This window comes from Haliotis rubra, unplaced genomic scaffold (assembly GCF_003918875.1).
Source record: "Haliotis rubra isolate DU_JTF1 unplaced genomic scaffold, ASM391887v1 Scf55, whole genome shotgun sequence".
Classification (NCBI taxonomy): domain Eukaryota; kingdom Metazoa; phylum Mollusca; class Gastropoda; order Lepetellida; family Haliotidae; genus Haliotis; species Haliotis rubra.
The window spans coordinates 1,866,184-1,889,721 of record NW_025767246.1 but is presented as its reverse complement, the minus strand read 5'-3'; the positions used below and the strand labels follow the sequence as shown (position 1 = coordinate 1,889,721).

Here is a 23,538-nt window from a genome sequence, read left to right as displayed (position 1 = left end):
GTCTCGATATTAAGTCACACTAATACAAGCAGACCATGACAGAGATCAGTTGGAGGTCATCAGTCCTAGAGCATTATCCACTATGTCTCGATATTAAGTCACACTAATACAAGCAGACCATGACGGAGATCAGTTGGAGGTCATCAGTCCTAGAGCATTATCCACTTTATGTCTCGATATTAAGTCACACTAATACAAGCAGACCATGACAGAGATCAGTTGGAGGTCATCAGTCCTAGAGCATTATCAACTCTATGTCTCGATATTGAGTCACACTAATACAAGCAGACCATGACAGAGATCAGTTGGAGGTCATCAGTCCTAGAGCATTATCTACTTTATGTCACACTCGATATTAAGTCACACTCAATGCAAGCAGACCATGACAGAGATCAGTTGGAGGTCATCAGTCCTAGAGCATTATCAACTTTATGTCTCGATATTAAGTCACACTAATACAAGCAGACCATGACAGAGATCAGTTGGAGGTCATCAGTCCTAGAGCATTATCCACTTTATGTCTCGATATTAAGTCACACTAATACAAGCAGACCATGACGAAGATCAGTTGGAGGTCATCTGTCCTAGAGCATTATCCACTATGTCTCGATATTAAGTCACACTAATACAAGCAGACCATGACAGAGATCAGTTGGACGTCATCAGTCCTAGAGCATTATCGACTCTATGTCTCAATATTAAGTCACACTAATACAAGCAGACCATGACAGAGGTCATCAGTCCTAGAGCATTATCCACCTTATGTCTTGATATTAAGTCACACTAATACAAGCAGACCATGACTAAGAGAATCTAGTTGGTGGTTAATTGTCTCCAAGCAGCTATTATAAAATGTTGGTGTAAGAATTCACACTGGTTCAGCCCTAAAGAGACGATCCACTACTGAAGATGGAGAATTTTCCAGTCAATTAAGGCCTTTCAGAACACTGACTGACTGACTGAGTTTGGTTTTACGCCGCTTTTAGCAATATTCCAGCAACATTACGCCGCGGAGACCAGAAATGGGCTGCACACATTGTGCCCATGTGGGGATTCGAACCCGGGTCTTCGGCGTGACGAGCCAACGCTTTAACCACTAGGCTACCCCACCGCCCCCCTTTCAGAACAACCAGCTGCAGACAGCATCCTACACCTTAATGACATAACCTACCAACCTCAGGCTGAGAGGGTATGACTGCACCACAATGTCACTGGTGATTATGATCAGTGAATGAGCTACTTCACGGCTAGATCAGCTCCTGTAGTCACATGACCGCCACCATATAGTTGGAATATTGATGAGTGCGGTGTAAAACTCAACTCACTCACTCACTCCTAGTGACATAGTTGACAACATAAGCAAGGGTAGGATGCTGTTAACCAAACCTCCAGAACAGGATGAAACCAGGATTTGAACCCTTGATCACTGGATCCTGACACACCCAAGGGATGTAATTCTGACCATGTGTTCCGGCTGCTGTAGCACCTGTTGTAACTGGTTTTCCCTACAACCGGTCACAGATCTGGCAGCTTCTTGGCAAGTGTTTGGTGGTAGTAGGTCTATGTTGAACTACAGCCAAGTGTGTGCATCATTAGATGTGGAAGAGACACAGGCCACAGGGCGAGGTGGGATCATTTAGTGTGGGCCTCCACCAGCCAACTCTGTGATGAATGAGTGTAGTTTTGATGCTTTAAACAGTATTCCTGTTATATGGCAACCTCATGTAGGATAGACTAACAACTAGTCTCTGAAATGAACGTATTTTACTGAAAAAAGTTCATAGTTGAAAAAAATATAATATAATGAAAAGGAGCCCTGAGACTTTCCTGATGCTGAGGAAATCTAGACTTGCCACATTTTCTAGACTTGCGTGGGCTTTCTTGGATATATTTGCTTCAGGGTCTGTATGACAGACTACATGTAGGAGTGAGTGTAGTATTACATCCCTTTCAGCAATGTTCCAGCAATATTCCAGCAATATCACGGCGCGGGACACCAGAAATGGGCTTCACACATTGTACCGATGTGGGGAATCGAACCCGGGTCTTCAACGTGACGAGCGAGCGCTTTAACCAAACGGCTACCCTACCGCTCCTTCCTAATGTAGGAGGAGAGCACCAAGTGATGAAGGTCTCAGACATTTACTACTTTTCTGAAACTTATGGTGCTGACAAACCTAGAAAAATAATTGGACGAACAAGGAATCGAAGCCATAATCACAGACTTGTATGGAGATCCCTGAGACCTATGACTGCTGCATGAGACTACATGATGGACTGGGTGGTCGGACTCAGCAACTAGATAGTACGGTCAACATACCTCCAGGGGATGGGAGTCCCAGGCATGAACATGGGAGTCCAAAGTATGAACGTGAAGGGGGCCAAACATGAACATTGGAGTCCAAAGCATGAACATGAAGGGGCCCAAACATGAACATTGGAGTCCAAAGCATGAACATTGGAGTCCAAAGTATGAACATGAAGGGGGCCAAACATGAACATGGGAGTCCGAAGCATGAACATTGGAGTCCAAAGTATGAACGTGAAGGGGGCCAAACACGAACATTGGAGTCCAAAGCATGAACATTGGAGTCCAAAGTATGAAAATGAAGGGGGCCAAACATGAACATGGGAGTCCGAAGCATGAACATTGGAGTCCAAAGTATGAACGTGAAGGGGGCCAAACATGAACATTGGAGTCCAAAGCATGAACATGAAGGGGCCCAAACACGAACATTGGAGTCCAAAGCATGAACATTGGAGTCCAAAGTATGAACATGAAGGGGGCCAAACATGAACATGGGAGTCCAAATCGTCAACATTGGAGTCCAAAGTATGAACATGAAGGGGGCCAAACATGAACATGGGAGTCCAAAGCATGAACATTGGAGTCCAAAGTATGAACATGAAGGGGGCCAAACATGAACATGGGAGTCCAAAGCATGAACATTGGAGTCCAAAGTATGAACGTGAAGGGGGCCAAACATGAACATGGGAGTCCAAAGCATGAACATTGGAGTCCAAAGTATGAACATAAAGGGGCCAAACATGAACATGGGAGTCCAAAGCATGAATATACGGGTAATAAGAATGAACATAGGAGCTCTTGCAAGACAATCAACAAAAAGTGAAATATGAAATAATTGTGAAACCTTAACCCAACTATTTTGATGGAATTCCCCTTGTTTGAAACCAACCCCATGAGCGAGTGAAGGAGATCATAGAGTATGTGTTCCAATGTGGGTTTAGGTGATGAGGCCATGAATTTCAAGACAGACATACATCCCCGACATACTATTGTGCCTGCCGTGTCACTCACACTAGTCACAGTGTCAACTAGCATTATGTTTGTACACAGGACACAGAACCTTACTCCTGTAATACCCAGAGTGGGGAAAGCGGTGGAATTGGAATAGTGGTGTTCCGATTAATTAAAATAATCGAAGATTGGTTGCAGTGACCAAAAGACCAAATAATCAATCACATTTTCTCATAATCGAACATAATCGAACTACTGTTTTAGCGTTTGAAACACTTGACGATGGAACATATCCCTTAGAAACTGTCTGCGCCTGAAAACATGTTTAATTCTTAGAAAACTCACTTAACTTACTGACAAGTCATGACTAAATATTTCTTAAGGACTCCAGGAAGTTTATGTTCATGATATATTAGTCATCAGTAGCAAGTTGCATCATTTTACATTGGATGGGAAGTTTGCAAATGCAATTTGCGCAGTTTCTAAATAAAACAATACAACAGAAAATCTCGTTATTCTTATCTGCAATAACAACCAGAATAGTAAATCTGAAAAATGACGGTAACCAATTATTTTTTTGATGATTGCTCGTTGGTAAGGAAACAATCGTCAATTGTGAGATTTCAACCAATTCCCAACACTAAATTGGAATTGAGTGGATCAAAATTTGAGTGGAAAGTAACAAGAGGTACTGAAGATCAGGATATGGGCGGACAATACACAAGGCCTCCACTCCTCACACACAGATGCGAGCAGTAAATAACTTAATATTCTTGTAAGTTGTTTTAATTGGAATGGCAATCTGCCATAATAATTTCTCGAAAACTTAAATCAATCTGATTACAAAATAACCTTGAGCACAACGCTGTGCATGTTACACAACTCCACGGGGAGGAGATCTATGTGAGGGTGGGGGGTACTGTCTACAGAGGGTGGGGGGTACTGTCTACAGGAGCTGCTGGAACTGTCAGGCTGATTGGGAGAGATGTAGACTGAAATATGACCCCGGGTCACAGAAGCAGATGGCCCAGATGAGGCTGAAGACAAGCCTACCATGACACAATTGATTAACATCCAAGCCTTTGTGGTGGCAGGCAAGGTTACAGGGTTCACCAGTGGCAACATCTTCTCCACCCTCAAACATGGGAGCTGGGGAGGTGGGGATACCCTAGCACATTGGAGGAGGTAGGGGTAGGGCACCATGGTACACTTACATCGGGGTGTGGGGTAGTAGAGGTGGGTCATCTTTGTTCAAGGGAAGTTGTAGGGGTGGGACACCCTCATATATGAGCGTTGAACGTCCAAACTCAGGGAGGTTTATGGGTTAGGATGATGTTGCAGGAATGGGGGTTGGATTGGGGTGGGTGGGTGGTAGGGTGGGACAGAGGTACGGGTGGGCCATGTGCAGGGGCAAGGGTAGTGAAAGGGGTAGGATAGTGGTAACAGTGGGATAGTGCTTTGAGTGGGCTATGTGGAAGGGGTAGCATGTTGGTAGTGATGGAGTAGTGGTAGTGCTGGATAGTGGTAGGGCTTGATGGAGGTTGGATGGGAAGTGTGGAGATTGGGTGCACAATGTGGGTTCTGACATGATTGAATGATCACAGTGTGTCAATATGGAAGACACAGCAGGTGCCCTGAACATACTGGTTGAGGTGTTGCTGATGAGTGGATGTTGGTGTAGACTAGTAGTCTGTCTCAGTCCCTCTCTCCAATGCTAAAGCCCTAAATGAATCAAGCCCAGATTTCTCCGAAACTGTGGTCTCCCTGGGGCTCTTTTCAATTTAAATGAGTTTGTTTGTTACTATCACAATTATATATATTTTCAGAGACTAAGCGTTAGTCTAGTAGACAGAGTGTGGATGTAGAGTGGAGTGGGTGAGAGGTTGCTGTTGGAGGTCAAGATTGGCCTGGTAGGTTCCCCATGAACTTCCCTGCATCACACACAAGACAAGCACAGTGTTAATGTCCACTTAATGATCTCTGGTGCTGGAGAGTAAACACATCATTACAGCAATAAACATACACCACAATAAAAGGTAAACATTGAAACGAGAATCAAACCATCTTAAATTAACCTCCCTACACTTCCATCCCAGTGACCTATTCCTCCCATGCACCTAACTTGGCACCAACAGGAGTCCTTTTCCATCATCAGTAAATATCAACCCTGGAGACCATTCCTTCATCTTACAGTACAACCTCCTCCAACACCCCCCTTGTATCCCAGCGTGAAGCTCCCCCAACCCCCAAGTGCTTAACATACCTGCCTGTAAGAGATAGAGAGGTCAGGTTACTTGAGAACCTACAAAAACTACGAGGAAATGGCTTTTCAAGATAGATGCCTCACTTCTAATCATCATACTTTTGTTTGTTCTAAACCTGTACTCTAAGGAAATGGTAAAACCTTAAAAAAGAGACAAAATTCTTGAAACAAGGCGTTAACACACAAAGTTTTCCTTTTTCAAAGTTTTCTTTCCTCAGTCACATCATTAGACCATCTCCTGAAACTGTGTATCACAACGCATTGGGTTATCGGTGAGAAATGGATATTCCAATCACCATGGAAACCATATTCTGTGTTGGGTGTGGGGAGATAATGGGCAGAGGGTACATTCCTGCATCGTGCATGGCTGGTCACAGCAGTGCCAGAACACATGGCACCAAGTCTGGCAGCAGGCCTGGTACCACCAAACATGCACCAGGTACAGACCTAACCCAGCACAGATGGTCGAAGGTAATACAAGACCTGCCTTCAAAAGTTAACTTAGGATCTTATAACTAAACACACTTCTCACGCTTGTTTCAAAATACAACATTTGACCACATGCAGTGAGAAACGTGTACCAGGACCCATGCTATATTTGCATGAAATAACACCACTTTTTTAATATTCTTGTGAAGTCACAATGCTTTGACCTGATATAAGGGCATGAAGTGGCCCTGAAACATTCACCACACATGGAGAGACAAACAAAAGCTAAAGAAACATCAGAGAAGAAAGTTTATCCGCCCTGAGGAACGCTAATTAATGGCATCCAGTAAACACAAAGAAGAAATGAAGAGTGAATGAATATAGTTTTACGCCGCCGCTTTTGGTAATATTCCAGCGGGGGACACAAGAAATGGCTTGACTCCCTGAACCCATGTGGGAATCAATCCCAGAACTTTGGCATGACAAGCGGACCTGGCTACTCCACCACCCGACAGAGCTACAGATAACATTTTGGGTCATTGAGTTATGTACTCGCTTGTGTTCATCTCAACTGGGTATCCTAATTTTTCTTTGAGTAACCAAATAAATTCTACTCACCTCACTCAAACTCAAACTCAATTGGGTATTTTGCCATTTTCCATTAATTTTAAAAATATAATAAAGTTTAAATGTTTGTGTTTGTTATTTACATTTGATAAGTAATATGAGAAATGATAAGAAAGACTGCAAGTTGACAAGTTCATGTCCTGAAATAGAACCATCTCCATATACTTCAGTTATTTTATGTATCCACCGCTTTTAGCAATATTCCAGCAACATCACGGCGGGGGACACCAGAAATGGGCTTCACACATTGTGCCCATGTGGGGATTCGAACCCGGGTCTTCGGCGTGACGAGCCAACGCTTTAACCATTAGGCTACCCCACCGCCCTTCCCATTAAGAACATGAATCTACGGATTCTGAAGCATTAGGAATATGGTGAGGACTACTTCTCGTTCAAGTTTAATTTCCAACATGGCACTCCACTTGTCCCCATTTCCCTGTGCTCTCTATCTATCCATTTATCTGTCTCTCTATCTTTTATTCATGTGTGTCCATCTGTCAGTCTATCTCTCAAATACAGAACTTGAAACCATCATATCTTGTGCTTATATGTAAGGCTTGATCACATAAATTATATGAGAAACTAACAGACAATTCCATTACACAGCCGTAAAATCGGTCATTGATTAAAATCTTCATCTTAATTCGTGTTATTCAATACAAACAAATCACTAATTCATGTCACACTATCAAATATCTGAAAAATAAGATATTTCTCAAAAAGATCGTCTGAAAAAATATGATCAAATAGGGATGGCAAGAACACTTGAAAAGAAAACTCGTAACACGAGACATGACACATCAGCGTAGCAACAGAGCATACACAACAAAACAGACGAGCTCCTCGTTTCTTACAACACAAGTATCTTCGGTGCATGCATGTGTGCACATGTGCGTGAGTGTAGATGCATCTGCTGCACGATCATCATCAGATGATGAGGCCATTGACATCCCATAGTAACGGAGGTTGATACATCTGGAACGTGTTGGTGCAGCAGCTTTCATACCTAGCATCCAGGACCACGGAAACATCTCCAGGAATGTCTCTGCACAGTACTGACATGTTTCTCATCATACATCCTTCTAATGACATCGGACGTCACACTTATAAGTTTGTGTGTTTCACCATAATAGGTCTCTGGTTCTCATTAACATAATGGATTGATGGAGTGTATTCTGTATTGCAATTGCCGTGAAGAAGGCCAGGGTATGGAAACAATATGGGCCTTGAATTGGGATTAAACAGATCGGACAGATCAGGGTAACCGGCTCCATGCTCATGAACAATTATTTAGGTTACGGAACCATGTCTGGGTGATATATGTGTTAGGCGGCCCAAATATTTCTAAACATAACATTCAACAAATGTCATTGAGCTAAGCATTTGAATATCTGCACAAAATAAATCTCCATTAGGTTCTGAATTTTAATTTACAAACATTCATTGAAAAATTTCAAATGCCTAATTGTGTATGACGCTGTATAATTACACAGTGTTACCCTTTCAACTTGCATACCTATGTTGTTTGGTATGTCTTTATTTCTACTGATCAAATGCAGGCATCTCATGAACTCTCAGTGATTAATAAATAAATGAGTTGCTGCTTTGTGGTGATTGTTGATCAGATATGTATATTGCTGTTATGGAACAGATAAAAGAGATGGGGAGAGAGGAAGGAAGGAAGGAGGAGGAGGAAGGGAAGGAGAGACAGAGTGAGTATGGATATATGCCACTTTTAGCAATATCAATGGCAGAGAGAGAGAGAGGGGAGAGAGAGAGAGAGGACAGAGAGAGAGAGAGAGAGAGAGAGAGAGAGAGAGAGAGAGAGAGAGAGGAGAGAGGAGAGAGAGAGAAGAGGAGAGAGGAGGAGAGAGAGAGAGAGAGAGAGAGAGAGAGAGAAGAGAGAGAGAGAGGAGAGAGAGAGAGAGAGAGAGAGAGAGAGAGAGAGAGAGAGAGAGAGAGAGAGAGAGAGAGAGAGAGAGAGAGAGAGAGAGGAGAGAGAGAGAGAGAGAGAGAGAGAGAGAGAGAGAGAGAGAGAGAGAGAGAGAGAGAGAGAGAGAGAGAGAGATGTGAACACTCGAAAATTATGAACATTTTTTTTTTCCAGCATACTCTCAGCCATGGTCAGTCTCAGGGTCCCTTACAGTAATGCAGATGCAGTTATAAAGCAAGCCTACAGTTTTATTTAAATTCAATTTATGTTCAATTTAAATGAACTCCTTTATGTACATATATTTTCAAAGACTACGCATTAGTCTTGCCTTGGGTGTGCACTATTCTTTATAAAATACATGCTCTGTGCAATAGGTCACTGCTCCAGAAAACTGCTTGAGCATTCAGTGTTTCCACACAATTCAAATTTCTTTGGGTATCTGGGTCCAAAATATATTCTCAACTAATGAGCTGGACATTTTTGAAACAATTATCTTGAATGTGTTTGAGGTGTTTGATCCTGTTCTCCACACATGTGCAAATATTGTTGTTTAATATGCTGCCCGAGGCAAAGATTTCCACTCCCTTCAATGTTTGGTAGTTATTGTGAATGGGCTTTGCTCAAACAGGATGTCACATGACAGGCAGTTCAACATCAGAACAGCACATACATATGTCTAGTTGCAATAAGAGTTGTGCATTATCCACTGCGGTCCATGAACACAATGCCAGCATTTGATCATGGTAAATAAGATAAATAAATACATACTGATAAACAAACTGAAAAGGCTACATTGGGTAATTCCACACTTATATTCACTTAGGGCTGTTACAATTCACTTACATATTCGATGATATAAAATCCTTGAAGTCAATTCGATGTTCGTGATCACAAGAATCCAATATTCATGAATTTTCTAAAAAGGAATGTTTTATCTGAATTTGGGTGTTATTTATACAAAATGGAATATAAACAAGCAGGCAGGTTAATACTCAGCACGCTTGTGCATCTATTTTGACAGTATTATGGTCACTGGTCATTGTACTGATAAATCAACATAGTCAAAAGCATTCATTGTTATCATGGTTATTGTTTCACTGAAGATAATATATAATACATCAGCTGGGGAAATTCATACTGAACTTATAACTCAATATTCGTGAAATGAAATTTATACTGAAGTTATAACTCAATGTTCGTGAAATGAAATTTATACTGAACTTTTAACTCAATATTCGTGAAATGAAATTTATACTGAACTTATAACTCAATATTCGTGAAATGAAATTTATACTGAACTTATAACTCAATATTCGTGAAATGAAATTTATACTGAACTTATAACTCAATATTCGTGAAATGAAATTTATACTGAACTTATAACTCAATATTCGTGAAATGAAATTTATACTGAACTTATAACTCAATATTCGTGAAATAAAATGCATTTGCCTCATAATGGATTTTGTGTAGCCCTAATATTCTCAATAAAGCATTTGTAAATCAAATGATAGCTGCTGCAAAGTTAGTTTTCTTGAAACTATTTAATTTTTTAAGACTTAAATCTTTCATAAGGGGTGCAAATAATTTTGCTCTTTTTTTTTTAAGCGAATCGCAAGTTTGAAAAACACATACTTCATGGACAATGCAATTTGTACACATCAACATGAATATGTTCTCATAATTCCTGAAGAGGTTGTGTTATGTTGTGTGATGGGTTAGGGTGCCAACCCGCTTTTGGTACACTGGATGCCAAGACCTGTTAAGAGCTGTTCCGGATGCCGCTGTGCAGTAATGTTTATTTGGTACACGAATGCCAAACTTTAAAAGCTCTAATTTATTTTTTGTCATTTTTCTCTTGAAAAGTGTGACAAACCTGTCAAATAGTAGGGTTAAACACATGAGCATGCATGGTCATGCATTAAATGTGAAAATCCCAGATAAATTCTGTTGTACAGTTGTGTACACTCATATAACTAAAAACCTCAGAATTGGATGCCAAGACAAGAGGTATGCCGGGTGCCGAGTCATGGTGGTTGGCACCATCATCATACTGACTGACTGACTGAGTATGGTTTTACGCCGTTTTTTAGCAATATTCCAACAATATCACGGCGGGGGACACCAGAAATGGACTTCACAAATTGTACCCATGTGGGGAATCGAACCCGGGCCTTCGGCGTGACTCGTGACGAGCGAACGCTTTAACCACTAGGCTACCCCACCGCCCCGGCACCATCATCATAAACATAACAGGCATGTCATACAAGGAACACATCACACTCTGGTGGCCGAAACCTATACTTCAGTTTGCAGAACAGAAAACAGTTACACGCAACTGCTAAATTTGGATCCACATTCCATGGTCAAAATATATTGAGACGTAATGATTTTTTAGAACACCTGTGTTCTGCATTCTACAGAACAAACAGCCCAGGATTAAACTTTATGAAATTCTTGCTTTTAAAATGCTGCACATTTTTCCATGTCATCAGTTTTAAAAGTTTAGCCAAAATAGAAAAGAGATACCACAACATGGCATGGTTAGTGTAACTTGGCATCTGAGTCGTGTCATGTTCCCCAACGAGGAGCTCCAACAAGAAGAGTGACGTACCTGGGGTTCCCTCGCAGTGCAGCATGATGGAGAGCGTTGAAGCCGTTGTTGTTGGCGATGGTGATGTCTGCGGCATGCTCCAGCAACAGGGAGATCATGTCGTCTCTCTTCTTGCTGATGGCGTCATGTAATGCTGTGTCCCCTTCAGAATCCTGAACAATGCCAGAGTTTGCATGAGTGAGTGAGTGAGTTTGGTTTTACATTAGCAATATTCCAGCAATATCATCCAGCAATATCCGGTCTTGGCGGAATTAACGGACACCAGAGATTAATGGACTTCACACATTGTACCCATGTGAGGAATCATGGCGGGGAACCCGAGTCTTACCCATGTGGGGAATCGAACCCGGGTCTTCGGCGTGACGAGCGAACGCTTCAACCACTAAGCTACCCCACCAACCCAGAGATTACCTGAGTCAGCTAGATGCAGCTTTATGCAATATTCATTTATTCTAAAGGACACTCAAAACTGGTTTCACTCAATCTACTACTGTGGGAATCAAACCTGGGTTTTCGTTGTCGTGAGCAAACACTATAACCAGTCAACTAACAAACAACCCCAATTAGCAGTTGATTGTAAATAGCAGTGACTTGTAAATAATATGAAATGCATGAAAGATCACAAATGTTTTACAGTGAATAATTCTTGATCTCAAGCTACTCAGCTCCTCTGGACGATGTGAATTAAATAATAATTGTTGATCTCAAGCTACTCAGTTCCTCTGGACGATGTGAATTAAATAATGCAACTTTCATACAGAAGAAAAACAAATCAATAATATGAAGCTATACAGTTAAAGATTAACTTAATTTATATGTACAATTTTGCAGAAGAATCTGTCTCAAAGCAAAGAATGTGATTTTCAAGTCTATAAGGCTGTAAAAACTAAACTGACATCCCAAGGTCAAGGGGAGATAATCACCTGCAGACTCGGATGACATCCAAGGTCGAGGAGCGCCCGCACCACCCCGATGTGACCCTTGTTGACCCCAATATGCAGCGGTGTTTGTCGTCGCTTGTTTCTTGCGTTCAGATCTGCCCCTCCTCTGTGCAGCATTTCTATCACAGACGGCTCGTCACCGAAAGCAGCATGATGAACAGCTCGATCGCCATCTTTGTCCTGCAACAACGGTAACATTAACATTCTCTGACACATAACTCAGGGAACGACATAGACACCAGTGATGTATAAAACAAAAATGACAATTTGTAAGAACTCACAAGTTTCTTCAAAAGAGTAAAGCAAAGTTTACATCCATAAAAGGGAGACAACTCTTTGGAGTCCAGAGTTTTTTCATAGATCTCTTTTCAGATCTTGGGACAGTCATTCAGAATAATTTTTAAGGTGTTCTGGCCGGTGCATCGCAGGCATGGTTCAAAATGTTTTGTTGATGCAGTGATGTGATTTATTTGAAAATGTTCAGAAGCCCATTATACATCACAGAAGGAGGTTTTAATGTTAGACTGGTGAAAATCTACCAGACGATCAGTACTTTCAGTATAGTTCTGACCAGAATAACAGTGTCAGTAACAGGTAACATGCAATCTACAAGTATGGTTTGCATAAACCACGTCTTCATGAGACAAGGGAGATAACTGACAATAAAAGTCCAGTCTCTATCCTTGCTGAAATAGCCTGGACTATCAGAGTCAAATTTGGCTGGAGTAACAAGTCTATGCATAGTTCAATCAAAATCAATGAACATATTCGATATCTAGTTCGTAAACTGACCTACATTTTGGTCGATTGCACGATTTGCAAAAATTATGTACTGCAAACAGGTATTGACTAAGTGTGGTTATTTCGTTTGAAGCAAATGCAAGTAATAAGTGGAATATGATTGGCCGACAGGAGGGACAAAATCAATGAACATATTCGATATCTAGTTCGAAAACTGACCTACATTTTGGTCGATTGCACGATTTGCAAAAATTATGTACTGCAAACAGGTATTGACTAAGTGTGGTTATTTCGTTTGAAGCATATGCAAGTAATAAGTGGAATATGATTGGCTAAAAGGAGGGACGAAGACAGGATATAATTGTAATAAGCACTCATTGCAGTATGATCAAGCCATTAAATTGCAGTCAAGTTCAGTACGGGTGGAAATTGGACTTTCATCTCTGGAAGATGCGTCCCTCCAGGAACATACAACATACATTACCTGCACCCATTCACAGTTTGTAAGCATATTGAACAGCATATCTTGTTTTTATCAGGGAATATTAGTGTATATGAGATGACATTACGGCTGTAACAATTCACTTGCATATTCGGTGAATCGAACCGTAGCCCTTCATGAATTCAATTCGTTATTCGTGGTCACCAGAACCGAATATTAACGAATATGTACGATTTTTTTAAGGGAGCATGTTTTACTTATGTCCTTTCCAAAGTGAGATATGCAAGAATGGAACATGTACTAGCATTTCAGTAGTGCAAGTCATGTTACTTTGCCAAGACTGCACATGGTACTGTCGATTATAACGATTACATACCAAATTTGAGTGTCATGAGATCTCTGGTTATTGCTGTGACAAATCAAAACTGTCAACATGGGCATTCCATATTGTACATCAATCACTTAACTACAATATTGTATTCGTGAATAATTATTCGTATTCGTTACCCAATATTCATGATACGCATCATATTCACCAAATAGTGTATTCGTTGCAGCCCTAGATGACATACATGAAAATCAAGGAACATAATCGATATCTAGTTCATAAACTGACCTACATTTTGGTCGATTGCACGATTTGCAAAAATTATGTACTGCAAACAGGTATTGACTAAGTGCGGCTATTTCGTTTGAAGCAAATGCAAGTAATAAGTGGAATATGATTGGCCGACAGGAGGGACAAAGACAGGATATAATTGTAATAGCCACTTATTGCAGTATGATCACGCCATAAAATTGCAGTCAAGTTCAGCAAAGGTGGCAACTGGGCTTTTATGGTCGGTTTTCTCTGAAAGTTGCATCCCTAAGGAACATGCATTACCTGCACCCATTCACAGTTTGTAAGCATATTGAACAGAATATCTTGCATTTGTAGGCAGTTTTCATCAGGGAATATTTGTGTACGATGACATCAATGAAATGAAGAACACATACTGACCTCCACTTCCATGTCAACAGTGTGTTTGATGAGCACTTTAATGACCTCGATGTGGCCGTTCTGTGACGCTGCCTGCAGTGCCGTGTGTCCTGCAAACACGCCGTTCACCTGCAACGCAAGAACAGGACGATGAGATTCACATTCAGAATCATGCATCCAGAGCCTGTGTGTGTGTATGTAATGTTTGAATGCAGCTTTAAGCCATACACCTGCCATTTTGGGACAGAAACAAGAGAAACCCAGGTCATTTCGTGACAAATTGATCCTTTTAATGATGCTACCCCATTGACAATCCTCCCAAACCAATGCATCATTGTTTGTTGATGATGGTGATTTTGTTATTCTACTACTTCTACCCATGATGATCCGTGTTAGAATTTGTCTTCAGCAACCCATGCTTGTCGTAAGAAGCAACAGGCTTGGTTGACACATGTCATTGTATCCCAATTGCGTAGATCGATGCTCATGCTGTTGCAAGGACTCAGGGTATATGTATTCTGAAAGTCCATTTCCAAAATTGGGAGTCCATCAATTTGCATGAAATTTTTGATCATGGATGCTTCCCATTTGATAATGATTATGTTATAATATGAGTTACTTTCAATGTCATTAGAATAATGATTGTAAACAGAATGCTTATATTTTAATATGGGATATCATAACAAACTCAGAATTAGAAATTTTAATATAAATTGTATATTTATATACTTATCCTATCTCACGACTTGCACCTCTCTCTCTTGCTTCGACTTTTAGTGGAACGACTGTAATCTTTTTTCCATAGGCCTCCTTGTCCATTCGCCCGTGCACTCCATGCGGCTCTCCTTAATTAGCTTCCTAGTTCCTAATAAAGCTTGCAGCATGCTCCACTAATTGCCCACGTGACTACCTTGAATGATCATTCTCATATTGGAGCCAACGTTGTAATCTGAGTAGTGGGGAGGCCGGGCGGGCATCCATCGCGTGAGATAGGATAAGTATATAAATATACAATTTATATCAAAATTTCCAAATTTTTAAACTTATCCTATCTCACGACTTGCACTTATCCCACGGTTGGACGGCGGGCCGCAGATTACCCTTCTGTCTGGACAGTGCGAACAGCTGGTCTTGGAGCTGTGTGGACTGATGACAACCGTACATAGCGATGTACAAGGGAGGCCTGTTACGCATGCACGCAACTCCTATGCTTGTTGTGGGTTCTCCTCCGGAGAACCCCTTGGCTTACTAAGCACAACGACTCCCAGGGAGATGGGTGCTCCCGAGCGATGTGGTGTACAAGACAAGGGAGGCAACTCGGCAAGCAAGCCTCGCCTCGCTACGATTGCTTCAAGAAGGCCCCCCAGACACCGACCGAGGCGGGTGAAAGAGAAACACAACTCGGCATCTCCAAGGTTTATTTTCAGTTCCAGGCAGCATCAAATTGACCCTCACTCCTAAGCCTAACTTTGGAGGCAGAACACATCGAAATCCACTGGAATTCGGGAGTGTCACACTTCACTGATGTAATTGCTCCGTGGAGTAGAGGTCAGTAAGTGTGAATGTCGAACACCTCTGCATCGTCATACTGATTGTGCCTCAGGTCCCGCTAGGTGGCCGTATTCCGATGCCTTTGTATGGAGGCCAAGTGATGTAGTTCTTAAACCCATATAATGAGAACAAAAGGTTGAGATCCAGTTCAACTTTTATTCAGTATATACAAGGAAGTAGTAACGCGAATGCGGAACCGTCCCTCATCTGCGTTGTTGGGCCAATGTAAGCTGCTGAGCCAGTACAAGAGGTCCAAACTGGTGTAGTCCCTGGACATCCATGACAGACAGGTCTCGCAGGTAATGTGAAGATAGTGAAGACTGTATCAGAACGCCAGAAACAACCTTCCATGATGGCGGTCAAGGAGCAGTTGCTATGGAGAGCCATCGTCGGGGCTAGTGCACGAGTCTCATGAGGATTGGAAGCAGCTGGAGGAGGCAACCCTGCAAAGGTGTAGGCTCGCAGGATCGTGGCACGCATCCAGAAGGCCAATGTGGTCCGGGAAACCTCAGTTCTTTAAGCGTTTGACAAGGGTATGAAGAGGCGCTTCCGTAGCCGTCGATGATCCTTGGAGGCAGCAAGGTAAACATGTAGAGCCCTAACAGGGCAGAGTGTCAAATCTTCATTATCATCAGGCCCAAGAATGGTGGACAACGGGGGGAATGGTAAACATCCGGTCCGGTTGCCCTGGCAGTTGGTTTTTCGTAATGAAGTCCCAGCGGTGACCCAGGAAAGCCTTGCCATGCTTCTTCTGCTCGAACCGCACCCAATTGACATCAAGCGCATGCAGTTCAGATATACGAGCAGCAGAAGCCAAACCTTCCAGGAAGAATGTCTTGAATGTCACTTGTTCGAAGTCCTTGTCTTCTAAAGGTTCATAATCTGTAGAAATCATATGACGAAGGACGACGGACAGATCCCAGGCCGGAGGTCTGAACTTCCTGGACAGGTCAGAGAGTCTATAGGAGCGTAGTAGACTTTGCAACTCGGGAACAGTGGAAATCTTCCTGCCCGTGGTGGTAGCCAAAACCGAGTTGATGGCAGCTAAGTAGGTAGCTAACATAGTACCTAGTTATTAGGAACTAGGAAGCTCATTAAGGAGAGCAGCATGGAGTGCACGGGTGAATGGACAAGGAGGCCTATGGAAAAAAGTTTACAGTCGTTCCACTAAAAGTCAAAGCAAGAGAGAGAGGTGCAAGTCGTGAGATAGGATAAGTTTAAAAATAGTTCTTTTCCATAAAATAATTAGTTGCGTCCACAAGGACGCACAGGATTTTAGCTTGGTGGTACTTCATCAAATTTCTGCGTCCAATATGCAGGAATCACGTGTCCTGTAAAACCCTGTGTTATTGTCTGGTCCAGACTCGATTATTTACAGACCGCTGCCATACAGCTGGAATATTGCTGAGAGCGGTGTTAAACAACAAACCAACCAACCAAACTCAGAGGAGGTGTATTGTATACCTAAGCAGTTGATCCATTCATTTTCAAATTTACAGCATCAACTCCCTGGGGTCTGTACAACCCCAAGTGGCCTACGGATACTAGGAGAAACTTGTAGGTAAGGGACACAACTCTGGACAACCCTGATGTCCATACACAAACAACAAACAAGCTGGGACTATCTTCATGATAAAGTCACTCAAGATGTTCAATCCAGAAAGTGTAGAAAGTCTTGAAAATATACCATACCACACTGTGACATAATCCATTAGTAGAAGTATTAAACTTTAAGAAAATCCACATTTGAGGAAACAAGAAGACAAAGTCATCAATATCCCCCGCAATGGCAAAATACTCTACATGATTATGTCTACGAGTTATGATTATGTCAAATATTTAGGTGTGTATATAGAAAAGTGGAAGGAGAGTATTGAAAGGTTTTAGAGTTCTGCTCCGGAAAAGAGCACTACCACAATTTCAGGCTAAGTCGAACTTGTTGCCATGTAAATGCCAAAAATATTTTATTCAGAATTCCAAAACTACCAAAAGGCACCAGTACACCACCAGATCTATCTATGTGCCAAGTTTGGTTAAGAAATAGTGAACGGTTTTAGAGTTCTGCTCCGGAAAAGAGCACTACCACTAATTTCAGTCTAAGTCAAACTTGTTGCCATGGAAACGCCAAAAATGGTGAAGAAATATTGACAGGTTTTAGAGTTCTGCTCCGGAAAAGACAAATGTGCACGGACGGACGGACGGACGGACGGACGGACGGAGTCCATTTTAATACCCCAAAAAGCGCTCTGGGGATAAAAAAGTATATTTTCAAATTTGCCTGCCAAGAGCAGATAATTTGGAATACAATTAACATCAGTGAAAAATGGCCGAGTTATATTACCTAACAAGCAACAATCTTGATCTTTCAACATTGGCCATTAAATATGGCAATTTTTTTATCTCACTGGCATAAATATGTGTACAGTACAGAGAGAGATTGTTGAGTGACAGCTATTAAATCCCTGTAATATGACCATACAACTAAGTTAGAATACCAAACAATGAAAAAAACCAAAAAACGTTTGAACACCAAAAAACAAACTTCAAATACAAGCAATAAATTGTTGCATTTTACAGCCATAGAACATAAATGTCAATCCTTTGTAGAGCGATTGCTGCATGTCTAGAGTGACCGACTGACCTTCTGACCATTCAGGCTGACCTCCCCTTCAGGTCGTTGTAATATCTCATCAACCTTGGACCCATCACCGTTGGCAGCAGCCTTCACCAACTCCTCATTGACGTCACCAGAGACGTGAGTCTCAAACAACTTCTTCAGCAGGGCACTCAGACGCTCTACAAACATACATGGGTGTTGAAACATTTGCCAGCTTCTATTTAATGAATCAGAGTCCTACTTCACAAAAGGGAAAGAAAAATAACATGAAACACTGTATGTGTTGATATTGTGCATTTCTGAAAAGAGCATTCCCAACATGGTTATCAGTCTAATATAGATTCTTCCAAACATATCCCCAAATGAATAAATATTTAAATCGTACGGGTATGAGGTGAAAAGATTGTACAAACTTGATTCAACTGGTTGTATTGAAGAGGTCACAATTTTGTGTTAATAATTCATAATATTTTAATCATGTAACAAAAAACTCCAATTAATTATCACATTCATTAGAAATTTGACTTCTTTTTGTGGCATCATTTACAGAACTCTTTATAAGTAGAATCATATGGAATTTAATTTCACCATATGGTGACACACAATACACACTGGTAAATCAGGAAAATACTAAACATCCATCAGCAGTATTTCAGCAGCACTTCAGCAACATGTACAGTATTTCATGAGGATGCTTCAAAGGGATGAAGTTCTCCACTAGAAACAAAAGCAACAGACCGTACCAGTGTCTAGGCATTGAAACTAATGTAACAGAGCACTACTTTACATAAATCACTAATAGTAATATCAGTTTGGCAGCCCTGGCAATTGCCCTGAATAAGAATGTTTCTTCAATATTTGAATGTGCACACCGTTACCTCCAGACGAGCAGCCAATGGCAGCCCCATCAGCAGACGCCACCTTCGTGACAGCCGAGGGGTTGTACGTCCACGACGTCCCACACACCTCCACTTTCAGATCATTGTCGTGGTAGATCTGCTGGACACGCCCCGATCTTCCCTAGCGTCTGAAATAAATACAGAGTAATGTCATAATGATGTCCTTGGTAACAGAGACACTTGGCTACACAACCAGTGGTTGACAGCATGAGCACTCTGTGGCTGTACAAAATGACCTAATCACACAAGTCGCAGACCTCCCATTTCAAATAAGCAACCTCTTTAGTCTTACAACAAAGAATTTCTTCATACTTAAACATGACATAATTTGTGTTGAGCAGGTGTTGAAAATATTCCAGGAAATTCAGTGGAAAACATCAAGACACACAATGATGTTGAGCATTTTATTTCAGAAAGTAGAATTCAATTTTCCTTCTTTTAAAACACCCTTCTTACATCACCACAGCATTTAAGGCAGACTATATTGATTTATACGGTGGTGGGGTAGCCTAGTGGTTAAAGCGTTCGTTCGTCACACCGAAAACCCAGGTACAATGTGTGAAGCCCATTTCTCGTCTAACCTGCCATGATATTGCCGGAACATCGTAAAACCATACTCACTCACTATTTGATTTAACTTTAACCTGTAGTATCTGAAACAAAACATGAAAAAAAATCCTAGGCCCCCCAAATATCAAAGATGTTGAGAAGCTTCTTACCGGCAGCATGGCTTCAGCCCATTCTCCATGGCCTCGCTGGAGCACCTTGATTCTCTCGACATCGTTACAGATCTGAACCAGGTCCCCCCACAGCGAACTGTGTGGCTGTGCTGGTGTCACTAGCGAGGGAGGCGGAGCTGCTGGCTGTGTTTACCTTCGTCAGCACAGCTGGGTTGAACGTCCATCTACACAAACACACACACTCTTGTATTAGGGCTTGAGGGGCGGTGGGATAGCCTAGTGGTTAAAGCGTTGGCTCGTCACGCTGAAGACCCGGGTTCGATTCCCCACATGGGCACAATGTGTGAAGCCCATTTCTGGTGTTCCCCGCCGTGATATTGCTGGAATATTGCTAAAAGTGGTGTAAAACTAAACTCAGTAAGTAAGTCAGTATTAGGGCTCGAATCAATTGCCAGGAGCTCGTTTAGCTTACTTTCTGAAATGAGAGCAAAATGTGCATATTTCTTGTGTCTGTATGGTACTGATTTGAAAAATGAGTCTACTGTATAAATTCAGAAATAAGTAAAGCCCATTTCTGGTGTCCCCTGCCATGATATTTCTGGAATATTGCTAAAAGCAGCATAAAACCATACTCACTCACTCAGAAATAAGTCTAATTATTTTTCATCAACTATTGATAATGACCTGAGTGTTTGATTTTAAGGTGGGTTGGGTACATGAAACTCCGAAAGTACTGTAAAATGGAGACCTCTGAATCATGAACATTAAACCTACGATGATGCAATGTTCTCTACACTTTCAAGCCTAATTTTCAACACCAATTTGAAACAACAAATATAAGTCTTCTACATCGAAACCAATTCAGGGAATTGTTTGTTTATTGTTTAACACCTCACTCAGCAATATCAGCTGTATGACAGAAGTCTTTAAAAATATAATGTCATTAAGTAAGTGACAAGTTGAGAGCAGTCACGGGTTTCTGGCACACCAAAGGGACATAACTCTGGCAATGTGCTGCAGTGAATCAGACAACAAAACTCTTTGTAATCAAAGCTGTAGAGTGGAATGAATATTACAATATGAGTCTTAAGTGTTTTTTATCGATTTGCAGCTTTATATTACAGATAATGATAATAAATGGAAGATTTGTAATGGTTAACTGTTCAGTGTTACTGTATAAAGGTGAGAATGATGAAGAGATCCACAGAGATTTACCTGTTCCCACTTGGGTAGGAGACGACAATATCGTGATCCTCATCAATGCCAACCACGGTTCCTGTCGTACCCAAACACTGAAACGAGGGGTCAGATCATTTTATTTGTGTCAGCAGTCATTACCAAAAGAAGGTTCATAGTATCATGTCAGTTAATTTTAGTGTCATTTCGTACACTAATATTAGTCAGCCATTTTTCCTCTCTGTTGCTCCTGAAACCAAAGAGAAGTAACTCTAATCTGAAGTTATGTAATCCTGTTTAATGTGTATTCTGACACACGATATATGTCTTACTTGAAACTGAAGGTACTTAATGAAGCTATCTATTCTGATGCATATGATCAACATTGTCTGCTTTTAATTTCAATCAATATGGCACCATCGTAAAAATACTGAATAATATCAACAACAATTGGTGTATTTTTACAGATATATAACTCTGCATTTTGTTTATTTTCAACATCGTTTAAATCTCCACCTTTCAATCTGTAGGAACTTTCATAATGCCAACACAACGAAACTTTGAGTTTAGGTGCATATACACTGATGGAAAACTAACTGACTAACAGTAATGGAAAAAGAGAGCTATCAGTTGTATGCTCAAACTAAGGTACTTTGTGTGTTTTTGTGTTACTTACTGAATTTAATTTGTAAAATCGGTCACTTGAAGGTTATCAGCAGGTGAAAAACATAGTACATGGATTGCATTACGATGGTGTGCCATTTACACTGGGAAGAAGAGAATGTGATAGTGTTCCCCTCACACAAGGCACATTTACATAACACAGAACCTGTTTGCTGGGCATTGCCCTGCCAGTGAGTTTTGAGTCTGTAAATAATCAAGTCTTAGCCCTGCCCGCCCTTTGTTTTGCCCTGCCCTGCCCTGCCCTTTTAGCCTCAATCCCAGTTTTTTTCCAGCTGTGCTTGATTTTACAACAACCCGTGTGTATTTTCGGATTTTATTAAGGGCGGAGTTCTCTCCCTTTCAAGGGGAGACACCAAATTGTTTTGATAATGATTAGGAAATTGGCATTTAAACCATGGCGAAGTCAAATGTGTTTAATTAAACTTTACAAATCACAATGCCTACCAAGGAAAGAATCAAATGGAAAAAGAAGAAGCGGTGAAGGTTGAAGCAAGGAAGTGTCGCCGACTAATAGATTTCTTAAGCTCCTAACAGGTATGTGCCTCTAAGTTAAGTGATTTTTAGGCCGTTGATTTCCCTTTCAATTTCACATGCCTTTCAAATAAGACCTTCATTTATTAAAGACAACGATGTGTGAACTACATGGGATGTATTTTGAATGCGTTTGGGGACCGATATTCATGTGACTGTGCTGTTTAGGTGAAAATCTGAAACTTCGAAAATGTCCGCCATTTTGAATCCATCGGCAATTTGAAATTGATCTTGAATTATTTTGTTGTTTGTCCTGGGAAATGAAATAGTTAATACAGCTTGCATAACAGCTTCACTTGGTAGCCTTGTTTTTAGTGTTTACTGTCGATTTCATAAAAATGTAAGTCTTGAAGGCGTAAAACTATTTTACGATTTCAAACAATGGGAAGCCACACCCTTGTCGAGGCTCTCCACAGTAGATACTTACGTTCAGGTGTATTATTGTGTGATATTTTTGTTTTAATAATTATGATTGCAAATTTAATATCTAAGAATATTTTGAATATGGTATATGAACTTTGTATTATTTTTTTTTTCAGACCGGACGAGTCAGAGGTAGTTTCCTATGAAAATTCAAGGGCACACGAGACAGAGTCAGTTAATCCAACACAGAAGAAAGATGGTGGTCACAAGACTGCATTTGACACAAAGTGGCAACAAAACCGTCCCTGGTCGAGGTACTCAGAAGATGACAAAAAGAAGGGAATGATGTTTTGTTGTTCATTATGTTCTAAGTGGAACACCAAGGGCAGAAATGGACTTAATGTCGACCAAACACAGATTGAGTGGAGTCAAGTAAAGGAGCTTGACACCAGTTCACCCTCCACCATTTTGAAGACTCAAGCCTCAACTTGGAAACTTGAATCCAGACATTGTTCAATTACTGTCCATTCATGCAACTGTGATTGTCCACTTCTGAAGTTGAGAGAGTGTTCTCAAAAGTGAAACTGATTGTGACAGATCATAGAAACAGACTCAGTGTTCAAAATTGCAACGGACTTCTCATGATTAGCCTGAATGCATCGTCAGTTTCAGACATTGACTTGAAAAAAGTTGTGAACAGATGCTTGGTAAGAAAGAAAAGAAGACTGTAAATTGTTGTTTGTGTGTTTTGTGAAATTGTAAACAAATGTGACAACAGGTTAATGTCTTGAAATGCTTTTTTTTCCAAA

At 41.0% G+C, this 23,538-nt stretch overlaps 2 protein-coding genes across 2 annotated transcripts in view; one reads left to right on the top strand and one right to left on the bottom strand.

The window, feature by feature from the left end:
- Positions 1-23,538, bottom strand: part of LOC124253740 (E3 ubiquitin-protein ligase MIB1-like) — a 130,070-nt gene that overhangs the window by 86,221 nt on the left and 20,311 nt on the right. The window contains 9 exon segments of the mRNA XM_046687566.1: positions 11,126-11,277; positions 12,049-12,246; positions 14,250-14,357; positions 18,421-18,575; positions 19,275-19,401; positions 19,403-19,423; positions 20,015-20,101; positions 20,103-20,199; positions 21,191-21,276. Coding sequence (XP_046543522.1) covers positions 11,126-11,277; positions 12,049-12,246; positions 14,250-14,357; positions 18,421-18,575; positions 19,275-19,401; positions 19,403-19,423; positions 20,015-20,101; positions 20,103-20,199; positions 21,191-21,276 — 1,031 coding nt within the window.
- The window catches only part of LOC124253742 (CDK5 and ABL1 enzyme substrate 1-like), a 41,518-nt gene continuing 39,185 nt past the window's right edge, over positions 21,206-23,538 (top strand). Inside the window, exon 1 of the mRNA XM_046687569.1 lies at positions 21,206-21,276. The gene's annotated coding sequence lies outside the window, so the exon portion shown is untranslated. The remainder of the gene's footprint in view (positions 21,277-23,538) is intronic.